Below are 25,729 nucleotides of genomic sequence, written 5' to 3'. Positions count from 1 at the left end.
TCATTTCATTTTCCTCACATGGCCTCTGCTTCAAGAACCCCTGGGGCTGGAGACATGGCTCAGTAGTTAAGAGCGTTTGCTATTCTTACAGAGGACCTCGGTTTGTATCTTAGACCCACCTGACGGCTCACAACTGTCTGCAATTTCAGTTCCAAAAGATCTAATACCCTCTTCTGGGTTCTTCGGGTAGTGAGCACACAGTACATACGAGTAAGCAAACATCTACACAATAAAATAAAAATAAATAACACGTATTTTTTAATTTAAAGAATAATATCTGCGGGTTGGGGATTTAGCTCAGCGGTAGAGCGCTTGCCTAGCGAGCGCAAGGCCCTGGGTTCGGTCCCCAGCTCCGGAAAAAAAAAAAAAAAGAAAAAAAAAAGAGTAATATCTGCACTGGGGGGAAACAGTACAGAGTTTTCTCAGAAACAGAAACTACCCACCTGGGGAGATAGCTGAGCAGACCGTAGCACTAGCCACACAAGCCTGGTCACATAATTCTGATCCTTGGAATCCACATAAAAGCTGGATGTAGTGGGGTGTATACACCTATAATCCCAGCACTCCTGTGGTAAAATGGAAGGCAGAGATATGGGCTGAAGGCTCTTGGCCTGGCCAGCAACAGAAACTGTGAAAGAGAGCCTGCTTCAACAGGAAGCACAGAACCAACCCCCCCCCCTCAAAGTTGTCTTCTTACCCTCATGCTATCACAGATGGTATACCAGCAGCCATACACACACACACACACACACACACACACACACACACACACACACACACATACACATACACCTACAGCCATACACACATACACACCCCAATAAAAGAAAAACCAGCATAAATTACCAGTGAATTAAGTGGGGATCTGACTCCACAGGTTCAAAGAAAGAAGAACACACAAACACACACACACACACACACACACTCACACAAACACACAAAGGTACATAACACACACACACACACACACACACAATAGTTGAGAACAAAAATGTAGTGAACAAAAGAAAGAGTGGATCCAGAAAAGGATGGGAGAGAGGGGTGGAGAGTTGTTGGCTACTGGGCACCAATATGCCGTTTGAAGAGGAATAGCATCTACTATTCTAAAACACAGCAGGACAACTTTGGTTGACAATAATTTATTGAATATTTAAAAATGGCTATCACAGAGGATTTCAAACATTCAAACATTTCCCAAAGAAATTATATGCATATATAATATATATGGCATGATAAATGGTGTTTCTGGGGTAATAGATATGCCAGTGACCCGATCATGTTATATGCAATCATTGGAATCCCACACTCTACCCTAAGGTTGAACTCCATTGTTATGTCAACTAAAAATTTATCTTAAAAGAGCATATCTGACACAAATGCTCAGAAAACACTTGCCGATGGGTTTTAAAAATGGCGGCAGTATCATAGACAGAGAATCATGGTTCCAACATCCTTCGAATGCAGGCACACATTTCACACTCTGTTTTTTTTTTCCTCTCTCTCAAAGTCTCATCTTTCAGCTCTCTGATCTGGATTCTTACTGCAGGAATCTTTCTGTTTTCTTCCTGGATTGCGTATATGACAGAGTTGAAAACAGACTATAGGCTGCTGGGAAGAAGAAAAAAAAAATCTGAGTACACTATAATTTGTTTTCTTCTCTTTCCAGGTTTCTCACGCCTGCCTGGAAACATACCTTCAAAAGATAGTCTCCCAGGCCTTGAGCTGAGACATAAAGGAGCCTGCCTAAGGTCAGACGGCTTAGAGTGACAGAGTATTTGATTCTTACCTCTCACAGTTTCTACAGGTCCTGAAAGGCCCCTGAAGGGAGGGTGGGGGAGAGGGGGCGGGGGATACGAACCTTGAAGATTTACCTGTAGAATGCACACATTTTGAGCTGTCATTCATAATACAAATAAATGATTCCTATGTGCCAAGCCGGGAGCTGGGAGGCTTTCCTTTCCTTTCCTTTCCTTTTTTTTTTTTTTTTTTTAACCTTGCTTTTAGTAATCATTTGTTTGCTTTGCGATCTTGGTACTTGAAGAGGCGCGCAGGACCTTCTGTGTGTCCAGCGAATGCTCTCTGTCGTCACCGCCCTGGAAGAATGCTCTAGAGACAGATTCAGAATCTTGGCTGCGATTGTTTCTCCCTGCATTGTTTCTGTTGTTACGCTGAGGCTTTCTTTCCATCCAGTTGATCTCCATATACAGTGCTTTTTAATGCACTTTTAAAAAAATAAGAATTCTGGGCGTGTGAAAAAAATACCTCTTATATAATTTGAAAGATAAGAAAACAGTGTTTGGTTCTCCTTTGCCTAACTTCTAATTTGACTGTAAAATAATGTTTTTATTTTCCAGAGCTCGTTTGAATTCTCTGCAGAGGCTCTAACATGAAAACCAAAAATTTCAGGTATTTTCGGTTGGCTTTTTTTTTTTTTTTTAATTAGCCTTCCTTATATTTAGCTTAAGTTCTGGTGTTTTGCTTCACATCCTCACTGCCTTAAACTAAAAATTGTCATAAGAAGCATACATTTAAATCCGTCTTTTGACAGCTCCTTGATTAGCATTTCACTGAAGAGACCGAGTCTCTCTAGGATACAGTACAGCTAATAGAATGCTCACACATAAAAATGTCTCCTGCACCCGAGTCTCCCCACCTTCTCGGTGATTGCACACCTGACTTCCTTATAAGGCGAATGAGGAAGTACGCATGTTGAAGTTGCTTTTAAACACAGCTTTTCTTCTTTGCCTGGCCAGGTAGCTTCTGTTTTCATTTCAGTCTTAATGAAAGCTTTCGAATTTACAGCTCAAGTTACTTTTCAAAGCAGTGTAAGTAGTTTTACTTAAAAAAAAAAAAAAAAAAAAAAAACACTGCAAGAAAGACTTTCACGGCTTCCAGCTTTGGTCTTGTAACCCTGAAGGTAATTCATTTTTAATCTGTCTGCACAGTGAAAACTGAACCGAATGGGGATTGAGCTGGTCTGCCTGTTCCTGCTACTTCTAGGAAGGAATGATCACGTCCAAGGTAAGCCCGGAGCTCTCTCGGATATCGCTCTCATCATGGGCTTGACAAACTGTCATTTGGTTCAGAAAACAGACCCGCAGTCATTTTTCATTTGACCTGTCTGATGGCTCTCCTGCCACTGAGGCACTTGTACAAACTGTAGGCAGGCATAGGGCATTCCCCCCAGTGAACGTTCTAGGTACAAGGTAAATAAACGCAAAGGCTTCACGGGCATTTTAATGAGGAGGATCAGACAGCGTTCCTGAACGATGTGACTTCTGAGTGTTGTTCTGATAGCCACTTCGGAAGCTTTTCTGCTTTGTTACACAACAAGACCATCCACCTGGGAGTCATAATCATGAGTGTGGAAGATTCAGAACCAGAAATGCTGAATTTATACGAGAAACCTCTTTAATGGGTACAGACTTGTTTTTGAAATTAAGTGGCAGGTGTTGAACTGGAGCTGAATCCGATGATTCTGTACTGAGCGGTTAGACATGGTTGTGGTCTGAGAGACTGCTTACATGATGGAGATATAAGCTATAAACTTTGATGTGAGTTGCTGGCCGTCCGAGGATTAATTTCTATATAGCTTTGCTCGAGGAGGAAGGGTTAGTCCTGTAAACGGAATGAAGGGAGAGGGCTTTAATCCTTGGTTGTTTGCCCTTAGGTGGCTGTGCCTGGAGTGGTGCAGAAACCTGCTCAGACTGCCTGCTCACAGGACCTCACTGCGCCTGGTGCTCCCAGGAGGTAAATCCCTGGCTATTGCCCTGTTTCTAACACTGTTTCCACATCCATTAACGTCCTCAGTGAAAGCGCTTCTCTCTGTGGGGTTGAATGACTAACTAGATCGAGAATGGAATGTGGGAGTCAGTGGATCAAAGTTTGTTTTCATCTATACCTTGGAAACGACTCACTGAGGGAACGGATGTCACACTGTCCTTTAAAAACTTAACATCCTTTATTAAATCTAGGCAATTCTCTTATTTAATATAGTCACTTTACTTACTTTTGATTTTTATTTTAGAGACAGGGTCTCACGACATAGCACTGGCTGGCCTGGAACTCACAGAGATGTGGCTGCCTCTGCCTGGCCAGTGGTGCCAGCCTTCCCTTACTATAAAGTCTTTCTAGCTGTTTGCTGGTGTAACATTCTGTCTGGATAATTGGTGGCCATGGAGATATTGTCCAAAGTGACGCAGACATTGAATGCTGATATAATGTAGTTGTGCTCCCTCTGGGACCTGAGAGCCATTGTAAGTCTCTGCTAGGTACTTCAAGAAGGGAAAACTATGATTCAGGCATCAGCCAATTCTTTTGCATAGTCCTGAACAGAGTGAGCACAGCACAGTTCAAAAGCAGTGCAGTGGTTCTCAACCTGTAGGTCACAATCCCTGACTGGGTTGAATGACCCTTTCAAAGGAGTCGCCCGAGATCATTGAAAAACACATAGATTTACATGACGACTCCTAACAGTAGCAAAATCACAGTTATGCAGTATCAACGGAAGTAATTTTGTGGTTGGGAAGGTCACCACAACATGAGGAACTGTATTAAAGGGGTTGCAGCATTTGGAATGTTGAGAACTACTGCTCTAAAGAAACGGTCCTTGTCTGGACAGAGTGAAACTTGTGTGAAGAAGTATGGAGACTGTGAGGACTGAATAACAAGATAGACCAAGTCACAGCCCGTGTCGTGATGCGGAGAGCACGGTGTAGTGTAAAGGATTCACACTAAGAAAAAGCAGCCTTTGGCTTTCTGGATTTTAAGTCCCACCCATTGGAAAGAATCTAAGTGCCAATCAAGGCTTGCAAATGCCAACAGCAGGAGCCAGGTAGCATGCAAAGGGAAAGGAATCTAGATGCCTGGATTAGAACTGGGCTGTAACTGTTAGCACCCAAATCCCCTGTTCATTATGGATCTGTGGAGGGTTGCCTCACATGCAGAAAGTCTCCCCACCCCTGTGCCTCTACACACACACACACACACACACTGCCTTAACTGCTTAGGCAACAAATAACATTCAAGGCAATTATTTTCTTTTAAGGTCAAATATCAAATGCAAGGTTGAGAATATTCAACAAGGAACGAACCCATACACTCTTGTCTAGAAGACAGTATTCGTTTCATAGCAGAGACAAAACATATTGTATCTATCTAGAGTGTATGTTTACTGCGTGTGTGTGTGTGTGTGTGTGTGTGTGTGTTTGTGTGTGTGTGTGTGTGTGTGTGCGCGCGCGCATGGAGGCCAGAAGAGGGAATCAGAACGCCTGAATTACACTTACAGGCAGTTGCAAGTTTCTTGACATGGGTGCCGGGATTTGAACTTGGGTCCTCTAGAAGAGCAATATGCACTCTTAGCCATTGACCTATCTCTTCAGTTCACTAGAATTTATAACTAAATTCATTTTTTAGCATAAATAAGTGTTTCCTAAGGTGTCACTGAGAGTTTGAGTTATAGCTGGTCAGGTGATCATCAAGTATTGGGGCCAAACCATTTTAGAGGCCTCTCCAATAACGAAAGCAGTCACGAGCACGTCAACTGTGGCCATTAGAGCGAAGAATGAGCCAAACGGAGAGTATACACAAACTGCTCCTGCCAACTTTATTTTTTTTAAAGATTTATATGAGTACACTGTGTTTTCAGACACACTAGAAGAGGGCATCAGATCCCATTACCGACGATTGTGAGCTACCATGTGGTTGCTGGAAATTGAACTCAGGACCTTTGGAAGAGCAGTCAGTGTTCTTTACCACTGAGCCATCTCTCCAGCCCCAGCCCCACCCCCAACTTTATTCTTTTGGGAAAGGCTGAGCAGAGCTGATAGCCATTCATACTGTGTTAGGAAGCATTCTGAGGCCCTGTGCAGCCACTGTATGCCTTTATTACGTCATGGGAAGTTGTGGTTTGCCAGACCCAGATTATAGCTATAAATCTGTATAGGTCTGATGGGCAGGTAACAAGTCGTATTTGAAAGTCAATTGCAGAAGAAGTGTAGCTTTCCTGGTCGGTGAAAATAGCAGCAATGGCTTAGAATCCTAAGGGGCAAGAAAAGCCATGAGCATTAGTCTGATTCTCAGTAGGCACCAAAATGGGCTTCCATGAGCACATCACACACACACACACACACACACACACACACACACACACACACACCACACACACACACACACACGCACACACACACCACACACCACACACACCACACACACCACACACACCACACACACACACACACACACCACACACACACACACACACACACACACACACACACACACCACACACACCACACACACCACACACACACACACACACACACACACCAGAGTCCAAGGACCTCAGGTCAATTCCGCTCAGACCAGCTTTGCCTGTCAGTAGCACCTGTTCTGTCCATGCCTTGGCCGCATCTCCCTGCTCTGGGTCCTGCAAGATCAGAGTGGCCACATCTCTGTTGAGCCGCCTTCTGCCTTCTCTATGGATGGACATGAAGGGCTGGGTCTTTCTGAAATCCCAGACAGAAGGCACACCTTTAAACCACCTTCTCTTTCAGCCTCTAAACATGGGTGGTGGAGGGGGCTCTAAAAGACCTTGAACTAGAATCCTTAAGACACTGAATTTAAAGTCCTTGAGAGGTCAGTTCGAGTGCAGGGATGCTGTAGCTGAAGGGAACACATCATCCAATAAAAGCAGCAGAGCGCCAGACAGGGAGATGTCAGGTGCTCTGTCCTTTAGGAATCCACAGGAAACATCTCTCTGGGTTTGTTGACAGACACACAAAGCTTCAACAGTCCTAGGCTAGTCCAGAAGCCAGCCATTCATTCGGAACAAATTCTCAGGAAAATATCAACTTTGGAGACTCAGACATTTAAAAGATCCACTCAGATTACTGAAGAAATTTTACGACATGGGTTTGGCGGGGGGGGGGGGGAGCCCAGGTTTATTCTTAAAAATTGCTGGGTAAATTCTCTGGTTATTCAGCTATCACAGAACTCCATCTGCCAATCGCCACCAGTGGCGTAGGGGATGTGATGTTCCTAGCATGTACTTATTCCTCTAAGCACAAACAAATTTAATGTCTGGAATTTTACAAAGAAATGATGACTTGTCTTCTTCTCACTGTTTCCCCCCTTTAGAATTTCACCCACCTGTCCGGAGCTGGCGAAAGGTGCGACACCCCCGAGAATCTTTTAGCCAAAGGATGTCAGTTACCCTTCATCGAAAACCCTGTCTCCCAAGTAGAAATACTTCAAAATAAGCCTCTCAGCGTAGGTCGACAGAAAAACAGTTCTGACATTGTTCAGATTGCTCCTCAAAGCTTGGTTCTTAAGTTGAGACCAGGTACGATGTGGTTGCCTAGTGCCGTGTCTGTGCCCTGCTCTCTGATAATCCCTCTGACTCCCCATCACATCATTGGTTGTTGGGAATTCTCACGTCCCAGTCTGAAGGAAATGGGGAATTACCTACCGACACATCTCTTCATTACATTCCAAATGTGTCACTGAAGACAGCTTCTCTGATGGTGACCATTCGAATTTCTCAAATGTTGACCATATTACTACATGTTTCTGCAAGGACTGAAATACAGATGTAATTTCCCCTTTATTTGAAAGGGTCACCTTTTCTAAAGCCACACACACACACACACACACACACACACACACACACACACACACACACATGGCAGCTTATCTTCCATCTAAATGGATGCTACTTCTCCCAAGGAGATATAAAATGTCCCAACATACACATCCTTCAGTGCTTCAAAACTCACTGTTGAGATTTGCATGGATGGGTTCGTTGACAAATGTTACCACACAGTTCATGAGATTACATGCATTTTTTTTTAGTTTTTTTAATTGGGTATTTTATGTATTTACACTTCAAATATTATCCCCTTTCCCCCCTTTCCCACTTCCCCTCCCCTCCCCCTGCTTCTATGAAGAGGCTCCCACTCCCACCCACCCACTCCCACCTCAACACCCTGGCATTCCCCTACATTGGGGAAACAAGCCTTCACAGGATCAAGGTCCTCTCCTCCTATTGATGCCAGACAAGGCCATCCTCTGCTACATATGCAGCTGGAGCCACAGGTCCCTCCATGTGTACTCTTTTGTTGGTGGTTTAGTCCCCAGAAGCTCTTGGGGGGGATGGGGTCTGGTTGGTTGATAATGTTGTTCTTCCTATGGGGTTGCAAACCCCTTCAGCTCCTTCAGTTCTTTCTCTAACTCCTCCAGTGGGGACTCCATGCAATGGTTGGCTAAGAGCATCCCCCTCTGTATTTGTCATGCTCTGGCAGAGCCTCTCAGCAGACATCCATATCAGGCTCCTGTCAGCAAGCATTTCTTGGCATCAGCAATAGTGACTGTGTTTGGTGGCTGATTGCATGCATCTTAATAAGGTCACACTGAAATAAAGTAGCCAGGTAGCTCAAGATTGGTTAGTTACAAAGAACTTCTGTGTTTAAGGATTTGCCTTTCTCACGGGACATTGCAGGGGGTGAGCAGACTCTGCAAGTGCAGGTCCGCCAGACGGAAGATTACCCAGTAGATCTGTATTACCTCATGGACCTCTCGGCCTCCATGGATGATGACCTCAACACAATCAAAGAGCTTGGCTCCCGGCTGGCCAAAGAGATGTCTAAATTAACCAGCAACTTTAGACTGGGCTTTGGCTCTTTTGTGGAAAAGCCCGTTTCTCCTTTTATGAAAACAACACCAGAGGAAATCACCAACCCTTGCAGGTAAGTGAGTGAACTCCCTGGTTTCCCTGAGCACTGCCTTCTATAGATGGAATCCACACAGCTGGGCTGCTGGGCTTGCAGCTTGTTAACACCCTGGCATTCTGCCTCGAGTTTGGATCTCAGCAATTCTCTGTGGCCTAGGTAGCTTCCAGCCAAGGTGAGGTCATCGTAACTCCATGATCTAGCCTGCAGACCCTGCATCACCTGCCAGGTTTTCGGGCCAGGATGGAGCCAACTATGTTTCCTGTTTGTGGACAAGGAGAGTTTGTCTTTCACTGTTGGCTACACAGGGCACATATACCAGTCCCTCAGGGATCTTCGGTTCCTAGTGACCATCACTTCCTAGGGTTATTTGACATTAACCTACATTTTTTTTCTGAGTATTTCTGTCAAAATAACAATTCTTGCACCTTCTTCTGACGCACTTTGGGAAATGTGGCTTTTGCTTGTCGCTGAGAGCAGCAGCCTTCACTGCAATTAAATTCAACAGGAAATGGGGCGGTGCCTCTATTATAATATGCTATAATCAGTCACCAAAAACATGTATTATGCAGGTACTAGTCAAGGGTGAATTGCCTTGCGATGGCTTATCTCTACCGTCAATGACATATTCAAAATCAAAGTATTTAATATTCTTCTGCTAAAAAAGAGTTGCCATGTGCTCTGTGCCAACCTCTAAGCCAAATCGTCATATTCGTGACCTCATTCTATCCTTACAATGATGGTGGGCTGAAGCTGGTCTCCTGTGTGTCCTGTACTCAGAGGAAGTGACGGGGGCTCTGAGAGGTCAGCGATTTACCCAAGGCTACATGACTAAGTAAAGATTTCTGAGAAGATCTGGTTTCTACAGTCTCTCTCTCTCTCTCTCTCTCTCTCTCTCTCTCTCTCTCTCTCTCTGTCACACACACACACACACACACACACACAAACACACTCAATTTCCCAAATGCGTGTTAGCATTTAATATTTAATGTATCCAAAGGAGCCATATATATAAGAAACAAATAGTGTTATATCAATTTAAAAGTTTAATATAGTTCTCATAAGCTGGGCGGTGGTGGTGCACATCTTTAGTCCTAACACTCAAGAGGCAGAGGCTGACAGATCTCTGAGTTTGAGGTCAACCTGGCCTACAAAGCAAGTTCCAGAACAGCCAGGGTTACATGGAGAAACCATGTCTCAAAAAACTAACTAACTAACTAACTAACTAACTAACTAACTAACTAACTAGCTAGCTAGCTAGCTAACTAACTAACTAAACTAACAAACAACAAACTAAGTAAATAGATAAGATATGGGAAAAATTTAGGTTAGTTCTCAACTGTAATTTAACATAATCCAAAGCAAATCCAAAGCAATTTTAACCTGAAAGGAAATTCTTACTGATTATAATTCTTAGGAATTGTGTTTGCTTGCAAGTAAGTGAGACACTGGCTTAGGAGGAGAATTATTTCTCTCAGTTCAGGGTTAACTTAGAGATCCACACACAGGAATCCAAGGCTTCCCTGATGTCTGTTCAGCCATTTTTGGTGACTGGGTTTTATCTTCATGGTCTAAGAAGGCTGCTGGGGCACTAATCCTGTCTTTATTCCAGGAAGTAAGAAAGAAAGGAAAGTAAACAGGTCAATAAAGATCATATATCGTATATATAGTCCACCTTTTATTTCTCAGAAAGGTTTGCAAGCGTTCTGAATGCTCACATCATAATGATGTCATCATTAACGGGTGCTGTTACAAGTAGCATTCAAGTAACTAGATTGTCACTAAACAATCAGTCCTTCTCACTTCAGGCATTGTTACAGATTTGCAATGCTATCTTGGTGTTGCTTTATCACAGCCAACAATGCTGCTGGATGAGTTTTGGTAATTGAGTGAGCCAAGAAAATCCATATACCAGACTTGTGATTCCCTCAGAAGGATTCTTCATGACCCAGTACAGTCAATTCTGCTTCCTCTGAAGCAACCACTTCCTAGTTTCGATTGCTTACATCGTTTTTGCCTATTCTTGGATCTCATATCCATGTGAGTGTATGTGGTGTGTACTCTTTGTGTCTGGCTTCTTTTGTTCAACAAAACACTTTCGGGTTTCTTTAGGCTTCTGTTGTGGAAATGAGCAGCCCGTCCCACTTTGTTTTAGCACACAGTTCTTCATGGATCCACTACTATTAGTCATACTTACATTGATAGACAGTTGTGTTGTTTCCATGTTTTAGATACGGTGAACAATGTTGGTATAACCACTTGCATATAAATATTCACAAAGATTTATTTCTTTTATTTCTCTAAGATGCATCAATGGATTTGCTGAATTATCTGATCATTATACTCATAAAAAACCGCACAGCCAATGGTGTGGTCTGACAAGTTTTGGTAATTCAGTGCTAACGTCTTATTTGGGGGAATTCCTTTTCAAATATTTTAACTAGTCAGAAGTTGTATTGCCTTATTTTTATATTGTTTTACATGGGTTCTTTCATTTTATTTTATGTGAGTGTTTTGTCTGTCCATGCACCACATTTATTAAGTGACCTCAGAGTCTAGAAGGTGGTGTCAGAAATCCTGGATCAGGAGTTGCAGATAGTTCTGAGCCGCTGTGTGGGTCCTGGTACTTGAACCTGGGTTCTCTGCAAGAGCAGTGAGCACTCTTCATAGCTGAACCATCTCTCTTGCCCCTTTTTATGTATTTTGGATATAAGATCTTTGTCCAATATGTTTCTCAGATACTTTTTACCAGTTTGCAGTTTGCATTTTATAATACTAATGACTCTTTTCAAAATTTTGCTGAAGATCGGGATATCAATTTTTATTTGTAGTTCAACTTTGCTGCTGTTCTGAGAAACTTTGGCCTATTCTAAGTTGACAATAATTTCTCCTAAATTTTCCTATAGAAATTTTAAGGTTAAAGGTCTTCTATTTAGGCCCCTGATCATGACCAAATGAGTTTTTATATTGAGAATGAAAAACATTGACATGTACCTTTTGTTTCCACAAAGAAGTGGTTATTCCAGAACTCTTTGTTAAGCAAGACTTTCCATGTTGAATTAACTTGATGTCTTTGTGAAAAATCAGTTGGCCTCATGTTCATCTGAAGCAGACACCTACTTCTCTTTCACTCTTCCTTGACTCTGGCTCATGTAACAGTACGTGTCTCAGCCTTGCTTACAGTAGCGTTACAGAAGAAGAAACCAGGACAGTAAACAAAGTCCTCCAACTTTGTCCTTCACTTAATTATCATAGACCGTTTGCATTTCCACAGAGATTTTAGAATCAATTTATCAATTTCTCCAAAAAACATGTTGAGCTTCTGAAAAGGATCATAATGAAACAATAGATCAGAGTAGGGAAAGTGGATCTCTTAAATCCTGGAACCTTCGGGTCAGGTCACATGACATACATCTCTGAGTTCTTTGAGTCTTGTTCAATGTCTCTGAGAACCACTTCATTGTTTTCAGTGTAAAATGACAAACAAAACACAAACCACTCTACTTTCTTCCGTCTTTCTTTACGTCATCTATTCCTTGAGATTTTTTTTTTAAATCTCAGTTTTCGGTAGTAATTTATCAAAACGCAACTTACTTTGAGTGTTCATTTTTGCCCTGGAACCTTGAAATGTTTCCTCTCATTAACTCTAACCTGTGTTCGGAGTCACATCATCTGTCTTCCTCTCCAGCAGCCAGTCTCCTTTTTATTTTTCTTGCTTTATTCCGTTGGCTAGGGTCACCAGCACGATTTGCAATTGATGTGGTGTGAGAGGACAGACCCTGGCAATGGGTTTTAAGGAAAGCTTCAGTCTCAAACGGGGTATATTGTAAGCTAGTAAGCTTTTTCAGTTTCACGTATAAGGCAACGAAGGCCTCTTCTAGCCTGCTTTGATACATTGCTCCTAATTATAAGTGAATGCTGAATTTTATCTTCCTAATTTGAGAAGTCTGGCCAGAAATTTTACCCGAAAACTTATACTTGCTTCCATAACCACCGGTAGCTAAAAAGGATATTCATGGCTGGAACTCAGGATTCTGTTGTTGTATAGAAAGACACTAGGCAGCAATTCCTGTAACATGAGACATGTATATGTCTAGAGTAAAAATGACTCAGATTCTTTAAAATTGTCAAACAATAACTAATAAGATATGGCTGCTGTTTTCCATTATGAGATCCATCTATGAAGATTAACTTCTTATAAAAAGCTACCTCATCTAATATAAAAGTAGCCCTTCTGTTTCTGGCCTTTTCTTTGGTAAATTGAAAAATTCTATGTCTGCCTGAAGTTTGCATATGATTATTTGCCATATTATATATCCTCTTGCAACGAGCTTCAGTAAATGGAGGGCAGTTCTTGGGTACCATTCTTCCTGTCTCAGGTCAGATAAGACGTAGCAATTTGACATAGAATAGAGAAACAAAGAGTCTAGAATGTTACCAAAAAAAATCAATTAAAACTATCAACAGTAGGACGACTATGCTAAATTGGAAGGTGGGGAGGGCAACATCTTAAACTAGCAATGAAACCTAGCATCTGGAAAAAGAAAAGTAAGTTGACTCTTTAATTAGCTCTATGTAAATATTTAATTTTAGCATTAATTTTGTTTTGTTTTGTGAGACAGAGTCTCATGCTATACCCAAGACTGGCTTTGAGCTTGCCATGGCCCATGGCTGGCCTTAAAATTACAGCAACCAACTTGCCTCAGCCCAAGTGCTGGGATGATTGGTGTGAACAAACGTGCTTGGCGTTCATTCAAGTAGTTTGTCAGTCATTTATTAGCTTAAAAAAATTACAGAGTCTCAAGGAGTATGCAAGGTGCTGAACTATCCGGGAGTGGGGTATCTGGACCCATTCCACAAGGAACTGAAATTCTTTAGTGGCCAGGCACATCGGATGACAGCACAGGCCCCAGAATCAACTCTGGATGAAGCCTTGGCTCACCGAGACATTCCTAACATGGCCTTTGCTGCGTCATTTCTCCTCTCAAATCATCAGTTTCTTTTTTAGTAAATTGAGAGTCATATATCTGATCTCAGATTGTAAGGACTTGGGTCAGATCATGAACAGAAGCATTTGGCTTGACATTGCTAAGTTCTCAATAAAGACCGGGTACCACTAGTAACCACTGAGCACAGTCAGAGGAGACCCGAGCACTGTACAGTGTGCAGCTAGTAGAGGCCTGAGGGATGATTAGGCATTTAGTCTCCTGGTCTTCTTGGTTAACACTGCTTCTTTATTTCTTCCTGGAAAACTTTATCATTCAAGCTGTAAATGGAAAGTACTTTTTTTTAAAAAAGAAAAAAAGAAAAGGAAAACACTGTAACACTGTGTTTCTTTCCATTGTATCTCTAGCTTTCTAAATTCCTCTACCTAACTACCATCCCTCACAAATAGACAACAAGATGAAAACTTGTAAATATAGAATAAAATGTTATTAAGTAAGAAAACGATGAAAGATAAGAGGAAAACCTGGAAGAGTTTTTGTAACATGTAATGGCCTCTGTAACATGTAATAGTCTCTTTACCTGTATGTTGGGATGATATTGGCTTTAGAGCAACCAAGAGATTGAATGAGCTCAGGGCTATAAACATTCCAAAGAATCATCAAATCCCTTCCTCTCATCAATTCATTACCCCATCTCTAGGTTTTTTTTCCATAGTGGTCTCCAAACTTTCAAATCTCAGGACTCCTTTATACCCTTAAAAATTAACACCTCTTGGGCCATCAACAGCCAAAACCTAACTGAATCCCTGGATCCCATGGTAGGAAAGACTAGACTTACACATACACATACACAGCAACAATGAAAAGTAATTAATACCTCACCCATGTGTGGTAGTGCATGTTGTTAGCCCCAGCCCTCAGTTGGTTGAACCAAGACAACCCTAAGCATAAGGCTAATCTGACTTATAAAGAGAGACTCTGCTTAGAATGATGTGATGACGGTGATGGTGATGACATTGATGATGATGATGGTGATGATGATGGTGGTGGTGGTGATGGTGATGATGGTGAGGATGGTGAGGATGATGATGACATACCTCTAAGAAAGCTTCAGTTTATGTGGGTTATACCTATTAACAGTTACCTTATCAGAATCTAATAGAACAAATAAGCATCAACTTGTTGATTTAATAATTATAATAAGAGATACTACATGTTATTATATAATATGTTTTAATCAACAATAACTAATGTCTCAAAAAAATCAGCAAGTTTGTTCTCAAATAGATAATCTGCATATTTGCAAATTTCTAAAGCACAGGTTGAGTGGAAGGCAACTAGATTACTATATCCACTTAGGCAGTTAATCTATTGCAATGCTTTTGGTAGAATTCCATGAAGCAAGTCAAGCCTCACACAGAAATATATTCGTCAAAGGAGAATCTCACATGATAGTTATTTCCAATGACTGTGTCTACCTCTCTACTCTAACAGACCAGGTAACAGGAGACTCTTTCAGTGTAGAATCTGAAACAATATCAATGAACACTTCCTGTTGTATTACATTGCAGTCCATTGATCTGCCTGCAAATGAGTGACCCTTACCAGTCATGATTTTGCAATGTGATAAATACTTTGGTCATGGGTAAACTATGATGAGTTATGCAGATCCTCCAGAATCCATGCTGTCAAAACTCATGCTTCTTAGTATCACACGCCAACCTTCTCACACGTATGTTGAAGGCCTGGAAAATGTCGGGAGTACCGTATGAGCAATTCCTCAATTCAAATATTCTAGTTACCTTGAATTTCGCTGTCGGCAGCAAATGCCAGCATTTGTGTTCCTGGAAATGACAGTCTTCTTTTGTTCATTTAATGTCTGCCAAATATTCAAGTTGGATTAATTTAAGTTTAGCTGTCAATCATTCCTTAAGGTGAAAATGATGTTCCAGGAAAAAGGGCCAATTCAGCTCAATCATGCAAATGCTGCCTCTCTGTATTTCATGGGCAGCAGAAGTGCTTTATGCAAACGCTCCATGTGTTGACGAAAAAACATGTATTCGGAGCTGCACGGCTAATACAATTAATGATTTGTAATATTTCCTCAAGGACGATCAAGCAAGACTACCATGCCCTCTTTTACTATGCCTAGTGCTTCCTAAAAACACATATGAGGACACTGTGTGGAGCTTGATGTAACAGCCTCGACATGTCAGAAGCCTCAGCCCCGCTATTGCCCTCCTATTGGCAGTGAAGCATCACTCAGTAAAGCAACTATAAAATGCTTAACGGGATTTTCTGTACCAGGAGCAGACAGCAGCTAGCTTCTCTCTGCAAAGATAAGAAAACTGTGTGCAAAAAAAAAAAAAAATCATTCCTGCCAGAAAAAGATAACTTTGGGAATATGTAAACATAGTCTTATTTTGTCAATATTTATTTTTAAAATTTAATGTAAGTAGAACCTCTTTTTATTGTGATTTACAAAGATCCTGAAGAAGATCCGTGTGTGTGTGTGTGTGTGTGTGTGTGTGTGTGTGTGTGTGTGTGTGTGCAAGCATGCCTGTGCAGGTCTTGTGCAAGCAGCCTTGTCTGCTCTGTGTTCATGGTGGCCACGGTCATGTGATATCTAGTAGGCAGCATTTCATGGTGCCCCCAAGCTTTATTGTTTTTTTTAATTATATATTTTACTTCAAAATATGAAGAAACCAGCCATTTATTTAAACAATGGAGTCACAGAGTAATGGCACCAAGTTAGAGAAAGCAGAGAGCAAATCACATGTCACTTGAATGGCAGAAAGACAGTCTGAGAGACTGGATGCCAGGTCATAGTGCACATACCACAGACTGCTCTTGCTAATACCAGGTATTACCACTTAGCCTAACCTGGCGACACAATTAAGAAATATATAAGATGCCACCAGATTTCTAGAATGAATTTTCATCAAGAAATGATGATCAAAAGGACTATGAGACAGCTCTGTCATTAGAATTCATTCTTATTCTCTTCTGTGTTTGTATAAAACATACAATTTCTTCAATGAACACCCATGTGTGTATTACATAGAAGGCATGGTTCTAGCGATGTCGTTAATCAAATCTGTTCTCCGTCCTTGGGTGCATGCTAGTCTGTGGGAAGTGATTTCTGTGGGGACTCACACCGATTCTGCTCAGCTCATCATGCTGCACACAGCTGAAATACTAGTCAAACTTCGAATGTCTTGGGAGCCCAGAGCGAAGTGGCACCGAGGCAAGTGCCGATCACATCTATTCAACACTCTTGCCTTGTTTCTGATCCCATGGCTGCCAGGGGTTCTAAAAACTCCCTTTGGCTGAAGAAGTGGAACAAAGATCAGGAAGGGGAGACCTTCTGTGACCAGAGCCTCTGTTTGGAGCATGGCTGTCTCGAGATATTGGAGCTGTGCCAGTCGGTGCTAGCCCTCTACAGTGACCTTGTTCTTACACTTGGGAACAGAGTCTGAAGTTCTTTCTATGCATGCGTACTAACCAAAAGATGACTGGTCTTCACGGACATCACCATTCTTGTCTTCATAAGATCCCCAGTTACTCAGTTCTGTGGTCCTCTCAGGTCTCATGACGCATGTACTGATTGACCTGCAATATACTGAGCATGGCTGCACAAGGAATCGGGTTCCTGTGAGGGTTTTTATTTCAGTTAATATACTGATAAGCACCGTTATTTTACATGTATCTCAGTCTAGGGACATGTAATTTAATCAATATCGTTGATGCATTACCATTGAACTGTAAAGTCTGAACGAAGTTTATTTCTACACAAACTACACAACAGCCTTGCCACATTAGGAACACTAGACCACTTTAGTACACTAGGTTTGTGAGGAACACAGTATTAGACCTGTGAACCATTTCAAACAGTGAAAAACATCAATAAAAAGCAGGGAAAATAAAAAATAAACCAGATGTCACCAACTAGACCATCAGTGGGCCCCTTGTTTGTCAATGCTGTGTGTGCCTCAACTGAAGGAGAATAGATCCCCGCTTTGCTTAAACTCAGCTAGGAATATGCATAGGGGAAGCCTTTGTTTCCCCTCTCTGTTCACAACGTGAGTAAGAAACTGGGTATAGGCAAGTTACTCAGCTACCTAGGAGGCTGAGGCAGGAGGAGGACATGTTCAACACATCTCTGGGCTACTCAGAAAGTTCAAACCCAGCCTCAGTTAGTAAGACCCTGTCTTTACCGAAGTAACACACACACACACACACACACACACACACACACACACACACACACACACACACCCCAGATTGCTAAGGCTGCCCTCAGGATTTCAACAGCTGATCTGAAGTCACGTACTAGATCTTTTATTTCTGCCAGTGATCCTTTACCCCTCATAGTCCAAAGACAACCGGCGTCTATATCATCAGCTCCATTTTTTTTTTCAAAGTGAAGCCCAAAGCTAAAAAGGGTTGAATAACTTTTCCAGAGTTCTGTGCACAGCGAGTAATTGGCTTCCAAACGTGAATGTGTCTGAACCTTTTATTAGCTCTCCTCATTTGCTGTGTTTCTTTGGTGCAGGTTTCACCCTACCAAGACAGTTTAGTTCTGGGCTGGGCTGCTGTGATAGTCTATCACTATGGGGTTGGAAACATTGTTGCCTAGGGTTATGTCAACTTGGTACAGCTAGAGTCCTTTTGGAAGAGAAACTCTCAACTGAGAAAAAGCCTCCACAGGATTGGCCTGCAGGCAAGCCCTGTGGTGCATTTTTTTTCTTGATAATTGATGCGGGAGTGCCCAGTTCACTGTGTGGGGTGCCGCCCCTGGGCTGGTAGTCCTGGGTACTATAAGAAAGCAGGCTGAATAAGTCCTGAAGATCAAGCCTCTGATCATTTTCTGCCTCAGGCTCCTGCCTTGACTTCTCTGGGTGACAGTCTGCAAGCTGTAAGATGAACGAAACCCTTCATTCTCAAGTAGCTTTTGGTCATTATATTTTAGCACCGCAATAGGAATCCTAAGACAAGAACCAAGAGCTTTGCTGTGGCCCATGGTAGACCAGGTTGGGAGCAGAGGAGGAGGGACACGTTCCTCTCTCCACTGCTACAGGATGACTCATGCTTGATAACAAGTCGAGATACCAACACAAAGCAGCTGTTATCAGGTAAAGGTAACTTATCAGGTAGATTTTGGATGGGTTGATAGGCAATAGTAGAAACTGATTACACGCCCTGGAATGAGGGTCTGGTGCTGCCGCTGTCTGAGCCTGTGCATGACAATATACAGCAGCTTCAAATAGATGTCTGTTAAAAGTCAACACGGAGAAGATGGCAACCTTAGCTGAGAGATTCAGCCAAGTCACAGAGTGAGGTCCTTTAGAAAACCAGTCATTATTTAAGGAAACGTTCCTAAACTATCAGATTCACTAACTGTACTAGATCACATTTAAGATTTTTTTTTCTATATTCCTTTTGTAGTAGTATCCCCTATTTCTGCTTACCTACATTTGGATTCAAGCACATTTTGCCATTGACTGATGATGCTGAGAGATTCAATGAAATTGTGAGGAAACAGAAGATTTCCGCTAATATTGACACGCCTGAAGGCGGATTCGATGCCATCATGCAAGCTGCTGTGTGTAAGGTACGGTGTGTTGGGGGGGGGGGGTCAGTAGTCCATCCTATTAACATAAATTTCTGATTTATTAATAAATCTGCTCTGGAAAGCTTAGCTAATTGCTTTTCCTTTGATTGCCATATTTCTACATTTGCTCCTTTTCTTAAAAGATAAAATGTCTATTAAATAGTTAATTTTATCATGTTGAAGTAGAAGATTGTTTCATATGTCTGATATTTGAATAATTAAATAAAAGTGTCCTAGTATAAGAAAATTTCGGCTCAAATATCAGATTGGTTGTTTTTAAATTAACTGTAGTAGGAAAAATTAAAGGCAGAACATTAATAAACAAATTTAAAATTAGTACACAACACATAGTTTTTTCACCTCTTTTTTTTTTAATGGTGTGGGGCCTTGTATGTGCTAGGCAAGCAGTACAGGAGCTCTACCAAGGAGCTGCCTTGGCTTTTACAGGCAGAGTTTGATTATATGGCTCAAGATAAGGATCTATTGTTTCGAGCTAATAACATCAGGATCATAGGTAGCACCATCTCTCTAGCTCTCCTTTCACAGTTTGAGGTACCAAGGGGAATAATTGTCCATCTAGATGATAGTTCTTCATGGGAAATACCGGGAGCTAGAGCTGAAGCTCCAAGAAGGCAGAAGAGTCAAGGAGCTAAAAGAAGAAGGAAAGGAATGGGTAGGTCAGGACAGCCAGGATGGCGTTTTGCTCAAATGCTTCCTAGACTTATATTAGTTCTGAGAGATCGCTGCTAAAAACACAGATTGTGGAGATCTCAGCGGGCAGGACCCTGAGGCCATTTCAATCAGCAGTTCTTGTACTTGCGATAGGTTTATAATTTTTAGGTGACATCGTTAGAAATACATGCCTAAATGTTGGGTGACATTTTAATGAAACAGACTTACGTTATAACCAATTTGCATTGCATTTAGCTTGAATTTGCCATGGCTGTGACCTTCCTCGCTACCTCGTCTTATTTTTATTTTTATATTTTTTTCACAAAGTGAGAGCTGAACAATTACGATCGATAGCCAGAAGCCGAGGCAAACGCAACATTACTTGTACAGGAACTCCTTTTCTGTGACAAAAAAGAAAATCTGAAAGCTGTCCAGGAAAAAGGAATGCTACAGGATTTCATGTCTCTAATAAACTATACCTTCTCTACAGGTAGAAAGGCTAGAATGGGTTCTCCAGGCATTGCTCAGAATCCAAAAGGGAGAAGCTTCACAAGCCTCAGTTCGGGCCCTCCCCTTTCCATATAACCAGTGGCTTCCCATTCATCCTAGAAAAAGATTGGCTGGCGCAACGGGCCCGCCCATCTCCATGTAACCCATGACATCCCTCTCACCCTAGGAAAAGATTGGCTGGCGCAACGACTCGCTCCACCTCCTGGTTTTTGTGAGTGATGCTGATTCTCATTTTGGAATGGACAGCAAGCTGGCAGGCATTGTGATTCCCAACGATGGGCTCTGTCACTTGGACAACAGGAATGAATACTCCATGTCAACTGTCTTGGTATGTAACCTTCAGTGTCCTCAGCTTCCCGAGCCACAAGGAGGCCCACACGGTGACAACTGTTATGAAGCCGTATGAAATGACTCATACTTGATGGAAGTGGCGTATTAGTTTCTGCTTTAGGAGCTAGAAATCGCTTTCTTTCACCTGCATTACAGTTCCCCACAGAAGCCAGGTGGCCTCCACAAGGTAGGCAGTAGGCATATGTTGAGAGTCTAAACCAGCTATGGCACAGGCGAGCCCAGATCCTCCCTAGTGTCTCAGAGATCCCAAAGCCAACGAAAAGCAGTGCATGTAGCTCTCTAATCTCCACCACGGTCCAGGTCAGCAAAGTACCACTGAGGGCTTTTTGAGCATCGTCATTCTCAGTCATGCCACAACCACAGTGCTCCATTTGGGACAGCTAATCAGAGACTCCTTGATTGGCGCTTATTAACGTGTAGCTTTATTTTCTGTGGTTGAAAAAAATGCTGGTAACATTTAAAAAACAACAACTTGACCATTGTCAAAGTAAAAATTTCAGAGGTCTTTGCCCCAAGTGCTTTCAAATGATCTTCAATGGGTCTCTGTTTCTATTAATAGACCACGAGGCTACTGTGCTCATAAATGTCATCCCCTATACTCAAGAAACTAAATTGCCCTTTAAAACCCAGACAGCCCACTTTGACCTCCACTAGATCCCAAAGCAGTCACTTTTCATTTCTCCTTTGTTCATGGACGTCTTCATGTCCATTTCTGGAATGACAATGTGCTCGCTCCCATCCGTCCCATGGTGTTTTCCTCAGAGCCTGCACTGGGTTCTTACCTTCGTTTCCTGACAGCTCAGTGGGTGCTGAGCTGTGTGGGGTAGAAGTATCAGCCCAGGCTGGAGAGATGGCTCAGTGGTTAAGAGCACTGATTGCTTTCCCTGAGGTCCTGAGTTCAATTCCCAGCAACCACATGGTGGTTCACAACCATATTTAATGGGATCTGATGCCCTCTTCTGGTGTGTCTGAAGACAGCGACAGTGTACTCATATACATTAAATAAATCTGCACTTATATACATTAAATACATCAGCCTGGGAAAGTCATGTTCTGTACATTTAACACAAGAGGAAGCGCGGCTCAGAAAGTTAAAGGGCCGTTCAAGTGATGATTTATAAAGGTATGTACAGGAAGAAGAGGGAAACCCTAGAATCCCAACGCCAACTGGGGAAAAAAGGCTCTTCTATAAAGACTCTACTAGTTCACAAACTTAGGTCATTCTTTGACCTAATTCTGGAGTTCAACATAGATCTCTCCCCTATCTTCGAGTAGTTTTAGTTCCCACACATTCATGGTCTCTAACTGCCACACTTTCATGTGAGAATCACAATGATTATTTGCCATAGTTTATCTTTTAGTCAATGAGTTTCCAAAAAAGGGTCCTTTGCCATTAATTTATCAAATGCCCCATAAGAGAGATCTTGGAACAAAAAGATCATAGAACCAAACAACATCCATTACCTCATATGTCGTTCTCATTTAATAAATAAAATTGGCTCAGTATTCAGAGTCGATTTCTGCACAAGCACAGAAGCCACGGACCATTTCAATGCCCCCTGAGTCCTTTGAATTTTTTTCATCTTCTGAAAGCAAAGCCAGATTCCTGGGACCAAATATGAGCTGCTTCTGGCCTCGAGTTCTCAATAGAATTGGGAGCACTAAAGTAACAGATCTCACCCAAACATAAAACAGCATCGTATGTGGGCTGGGTGGTGTGACCCTGGTTCTGCATGAAGCCATGTACAGGTGCGCACTCATGGAGGTAAGGTTAGCACCGGAGGAACTTGGGCTTTAGAGCGAAGGATGCTTAAAGTTTGGGCAATGGGAAAGCAATAGCACTAAATGTATCAGACTAAGGAAAAATTCCATTATCTGGTCATGTGGAGGCCAGAGAGATGGCTCACAGGTTAAGAATACTGGCTGCTCTTCCAGAGGCTGCGGGTTCAGTTCCCAGCAGCTCCCAACTGACTGTAACTCCAGGAGACCCAACACTCTCATACAGACATATATAAAAATAAATAAATCATTAGAAAAATAGAAATCTAAATGTGATTTTTAAAAAAAAGGGTGGGGGACCAATAGCCTAATAGCCTGAATCACAGTTGGGAAGTTTCCCTGGGTAATTTAGAGAGAGGAACACTTGTTGCTCAACCTGAACCTTGTACCTAATGATAGTCCCAGACAAAAATACTCTAGCAGTCCTGAGAAGGTAACAGTGCCCGACCTCAGCGAACAGAAGGCTTCTTTATCATCGCTTTCCCTCCATTTGACAGATGACAGTCCTGCCCATATACCTAGTTCAGTGGGCCACAGACCCCTCCTTCCTCTGCGCTTCTGCATTGTGCATTATCCACTTTTGGAATCCCAGGACAGGCAAGCGTGTTTCCTGTTTTCTAGACTTGGAAAATGAACTCCTCAGTAAATTTGATAATGGATAATGTCTTTTCTTTTTTAAAATTATTCACGTCACTTGGGAATGAATGTGCCCATGTCAAAAGGACCAATTGTTTTCAGTAATCCTGTGTTGTTTTTTTTTAAAAAAAAGATAAGATTGTAGGGTTCCATACCACCAATTTATGACATTGCAAAGGCAATAAAACTAACCCCGAGGACTGGTGCAGGGCTGTCTCAAATCAGACAGCTGTAGGAATTATAGTGTGCTATTCATCAGCACTCAGTCCTGTCCTCAACCTTCATGTTGCCAAGTCCAATTCCAGTAAGAGTTACAAGAGTCACCTCAGTCACATTCATCATAGTCTACCCACCCCATGCCTCTGGTCTTACATTCCTACCCACTGTTGAGTGGCACTTGGGGAAGATAATATGGCACAGTAAAAGTCTTGAAATAAATTCCAAGGGACCTGCTTAGGAGTAGGACGGCATGGTGTGACGTACTGCCAGTCTGCTCTTAGGACTTACCTGAACTTACAAGACTTGGGATCATTCCTAAATGAATAGCACCAGTAATGTGTGTTTCCTGAGAATAAGATGCCTGCGAATATTGATTTCTCAACTGGGAAAGGAACAACTTTTAAATTTTACCATCTCTTGTTATGATATTTTAAATCTAAGTATTGGTTTTAGGAATATCCAACGATCGGCCAACTCATTGATAAACTGGTACAAAACAACGTGCTACTGATCTTTGCGGTCACCCAAGAACAAGTCCATCTCTATGAGGTAAGCAAGTATGATCTGAGAGATTCCCTTCAAGGAGATCGTGAGCCATGAAACTCTTCAGGTAACTCTGTGACTCAAAGTGCATTCATTCACTGCTTAAATTTTAGATCCCAAGCACAGAGCACCAGTGGAAAGTGGAGACACCCATAGCAGCAATAAGAGTTGGAAATGAAAGGGTAAATGAGAGAGAATACAGATGAATGGAGGGGGGGGTCACCCATCGGCATTAAAACAAGCATTTTGTCTGGCAAGGGCTTAATGGAACGGGGACACTGTTAAGAGTTTGAGGGTGATGACAAAGTATTTGCAAACACAGAAAGACTCAAGCCAGAGGTGCAATTCAAGCTTCTGAGAAGTGGAAAGTTAAAAGAAAAAGTTATTAATTTGGGCCAAAAAATGATCACACATATGCCCCTCCAATGTGATTGTGTTTGTAGTTTGGGTATTTGGAAGGAGGCACCAGTATGGAGAAAGTCTTTCATTAGGTTAAATGATGCTTGCTGACCAGCAAATAAACTGTAAAGCGCCTATGCATATCTAAGATTTCTGCGGTCACTTTACAACCTAAGGGAAACAAGATGTCAAGTGCTGTGCGCTGAGATAACTCTGAGTGAGGGTAACAGAGACACCTCATATGCAGCTTCGGAGGAAGGCCTGGACTTCAGAAACGCAGACATGAGATGGTGCTTTCTATGCAAAAAGGTCAGATCCACCTAAATTCAGACTCTGATTTCCCATTCCTTTTGAAAGGACCTCTTGGTGACTGTGCAGGGCAAACTCCAATTATTTCCCAGAAGACTTTGATGAAATGTACTCACTAGTCCAACTGGTGCAGCCCGGGAACTTACATCAGGTTCTATGGAAAGGGTCCAGGAGGAGATGTTATCTTGGGTTTTTAATGAGAGGAAGGTATTGTCGGCCCAGGTGAGGGTGCCTTCTCTGTACACTCAGGAACTCTTGCAATCAAGCTCCATCCTCAACCCTTTTGTTTCTCCACTCACCTGATCTGGGCTTTTTCTTCTTAAGTCTCCTTAGTATGTGATACTGGTTTCCACTGGTTTTAAGTAGTAGAGCTGTGTAAAGACAGATTTTGAAATACCCTCAGTACAATAGTGAGTCTATCCTGCCTTTGATCTCAAAAGCTAATGTGAGAGGACCTAGTGGGTCACAATACCTCCTTCCCAGCAGGCCTGTGGCTTAGAAGCTGGAGGGGGAGCTGCATAGAACTTGCCTGCAAAAGGGAGTCTGGGACCACGATTGATGAACATGAATGTAGACTCTCATTATTCACTTTGGCCAGAGTCTTCAAGACTCACAACGTTTAGATGCCTCCCCCAGTCCGCCATTAAGAAGACAGGGGAGGATGAAAAATAACCGTGTGGCTAAACAGAATCTGTTGCATTCAAGTTAGTTGCGCATGGTCCCTGGCTGCAGAAGAAATGATCGTTTCCAAGGAAAACACCAGATTACAGCTGCCTCTAATATTGCAGCAGGACATTTGTTTTGTCTGCCTACTAATCTCATTAGGAGAAGAATTTATGTTCTGTCATGATCTGTGGTAGCTCTGCCATCCGGGCGCCACTAAATTCCAAGGGACACTTTCGGGGAGCCACACCTCAGCAGCCCAGGTCAGCAGCCCACCCTGCGACTGTGTCTCATTGTTCAGGTTTCCTCCTGATGGTTCATCGTGCCATCTGCATTTAGAGGGCCAGGAGGCAGTTTGGTCG

The 25,729-nt window shown here is 42.3% G+C and overlaps 1 protein-coding gene across 3 annotated transcripts in view; it reads left to right on the top strand.

Moving 5' to 3' along the window:
- The window catches only part of Itgb6 (integrin subunit beta 6), a 124,216-nt gene that overhangs the window by 46,072 nt on the left and 52,415 nt on the right, over positions 1 to 25,729 (top strand). The window contains exons 2-10 of one of the 3 annotated variants that reach the window (XM_006234232.3): positions 1,667 to 1,748; positions 2,355 to 2,406; positions 2,946 to 3,021; positions 3,671 to 3,750; positions 7,138 to 7,342; positions 8,498 to 8,744; positions 19,121 to 19,286; positions 20,635 to 20,796; positions 23,907 to 24,002. In XM_006234232.3, coding sequence (XP_006234294.1) covers positions 2,961 to 3,021; positions 3,671 to 3,750; positions 7,138 to 7,342; positions 8,498 to 8,744; positions 19,121 to 19,286; positions 20,635 to 20,796; positions 23,907 to 24,002 — 1,017 coding nt within the window. In that variant the 5' untranslated portion in view covers positions 1,667 to 1,748; positions 2,355 to 2,406; positions 2,946 to 2,960. Of the gene's footprint in view, positions 1 to 1,666; positions 1,749 to 2,354; positions 2,407 to 2,703; positions 2,754 to 2,774; positions 2,826 to 2,945; positions 3,022 to 3,670; positions 3,751 to 7,137; positions 7,343 to 8,497; positions 8,745 to 19,120; positions 19,287 to 20,634; positions 20,797 to 23,906; positions 24,003 to 25,729 lie in introns of those variants that run through there. The other 2 variants (XM_006234233.5, NM_001004263.1) reach the window with 2 other exon arrangements.

The sequence above is a fragment of the Rattus norvegicus genome, chromosome 3 (assembly GCF_036323735.1).
Source record: "Rattus norvegicus strain BN/NHsdMcwi chromosome 3, GRCr8, whole genome shotgun sequence".
NCBI lineage: Eukaryota > Metazoa > Chordata > Mammalia > Rodentia > Muridae > Rattus > Rattus norvegicus.
Note: the sequence above shows the minus strand (reverse complement) of the source record. Positions and strands in the feature narration are given on the sequence as shown.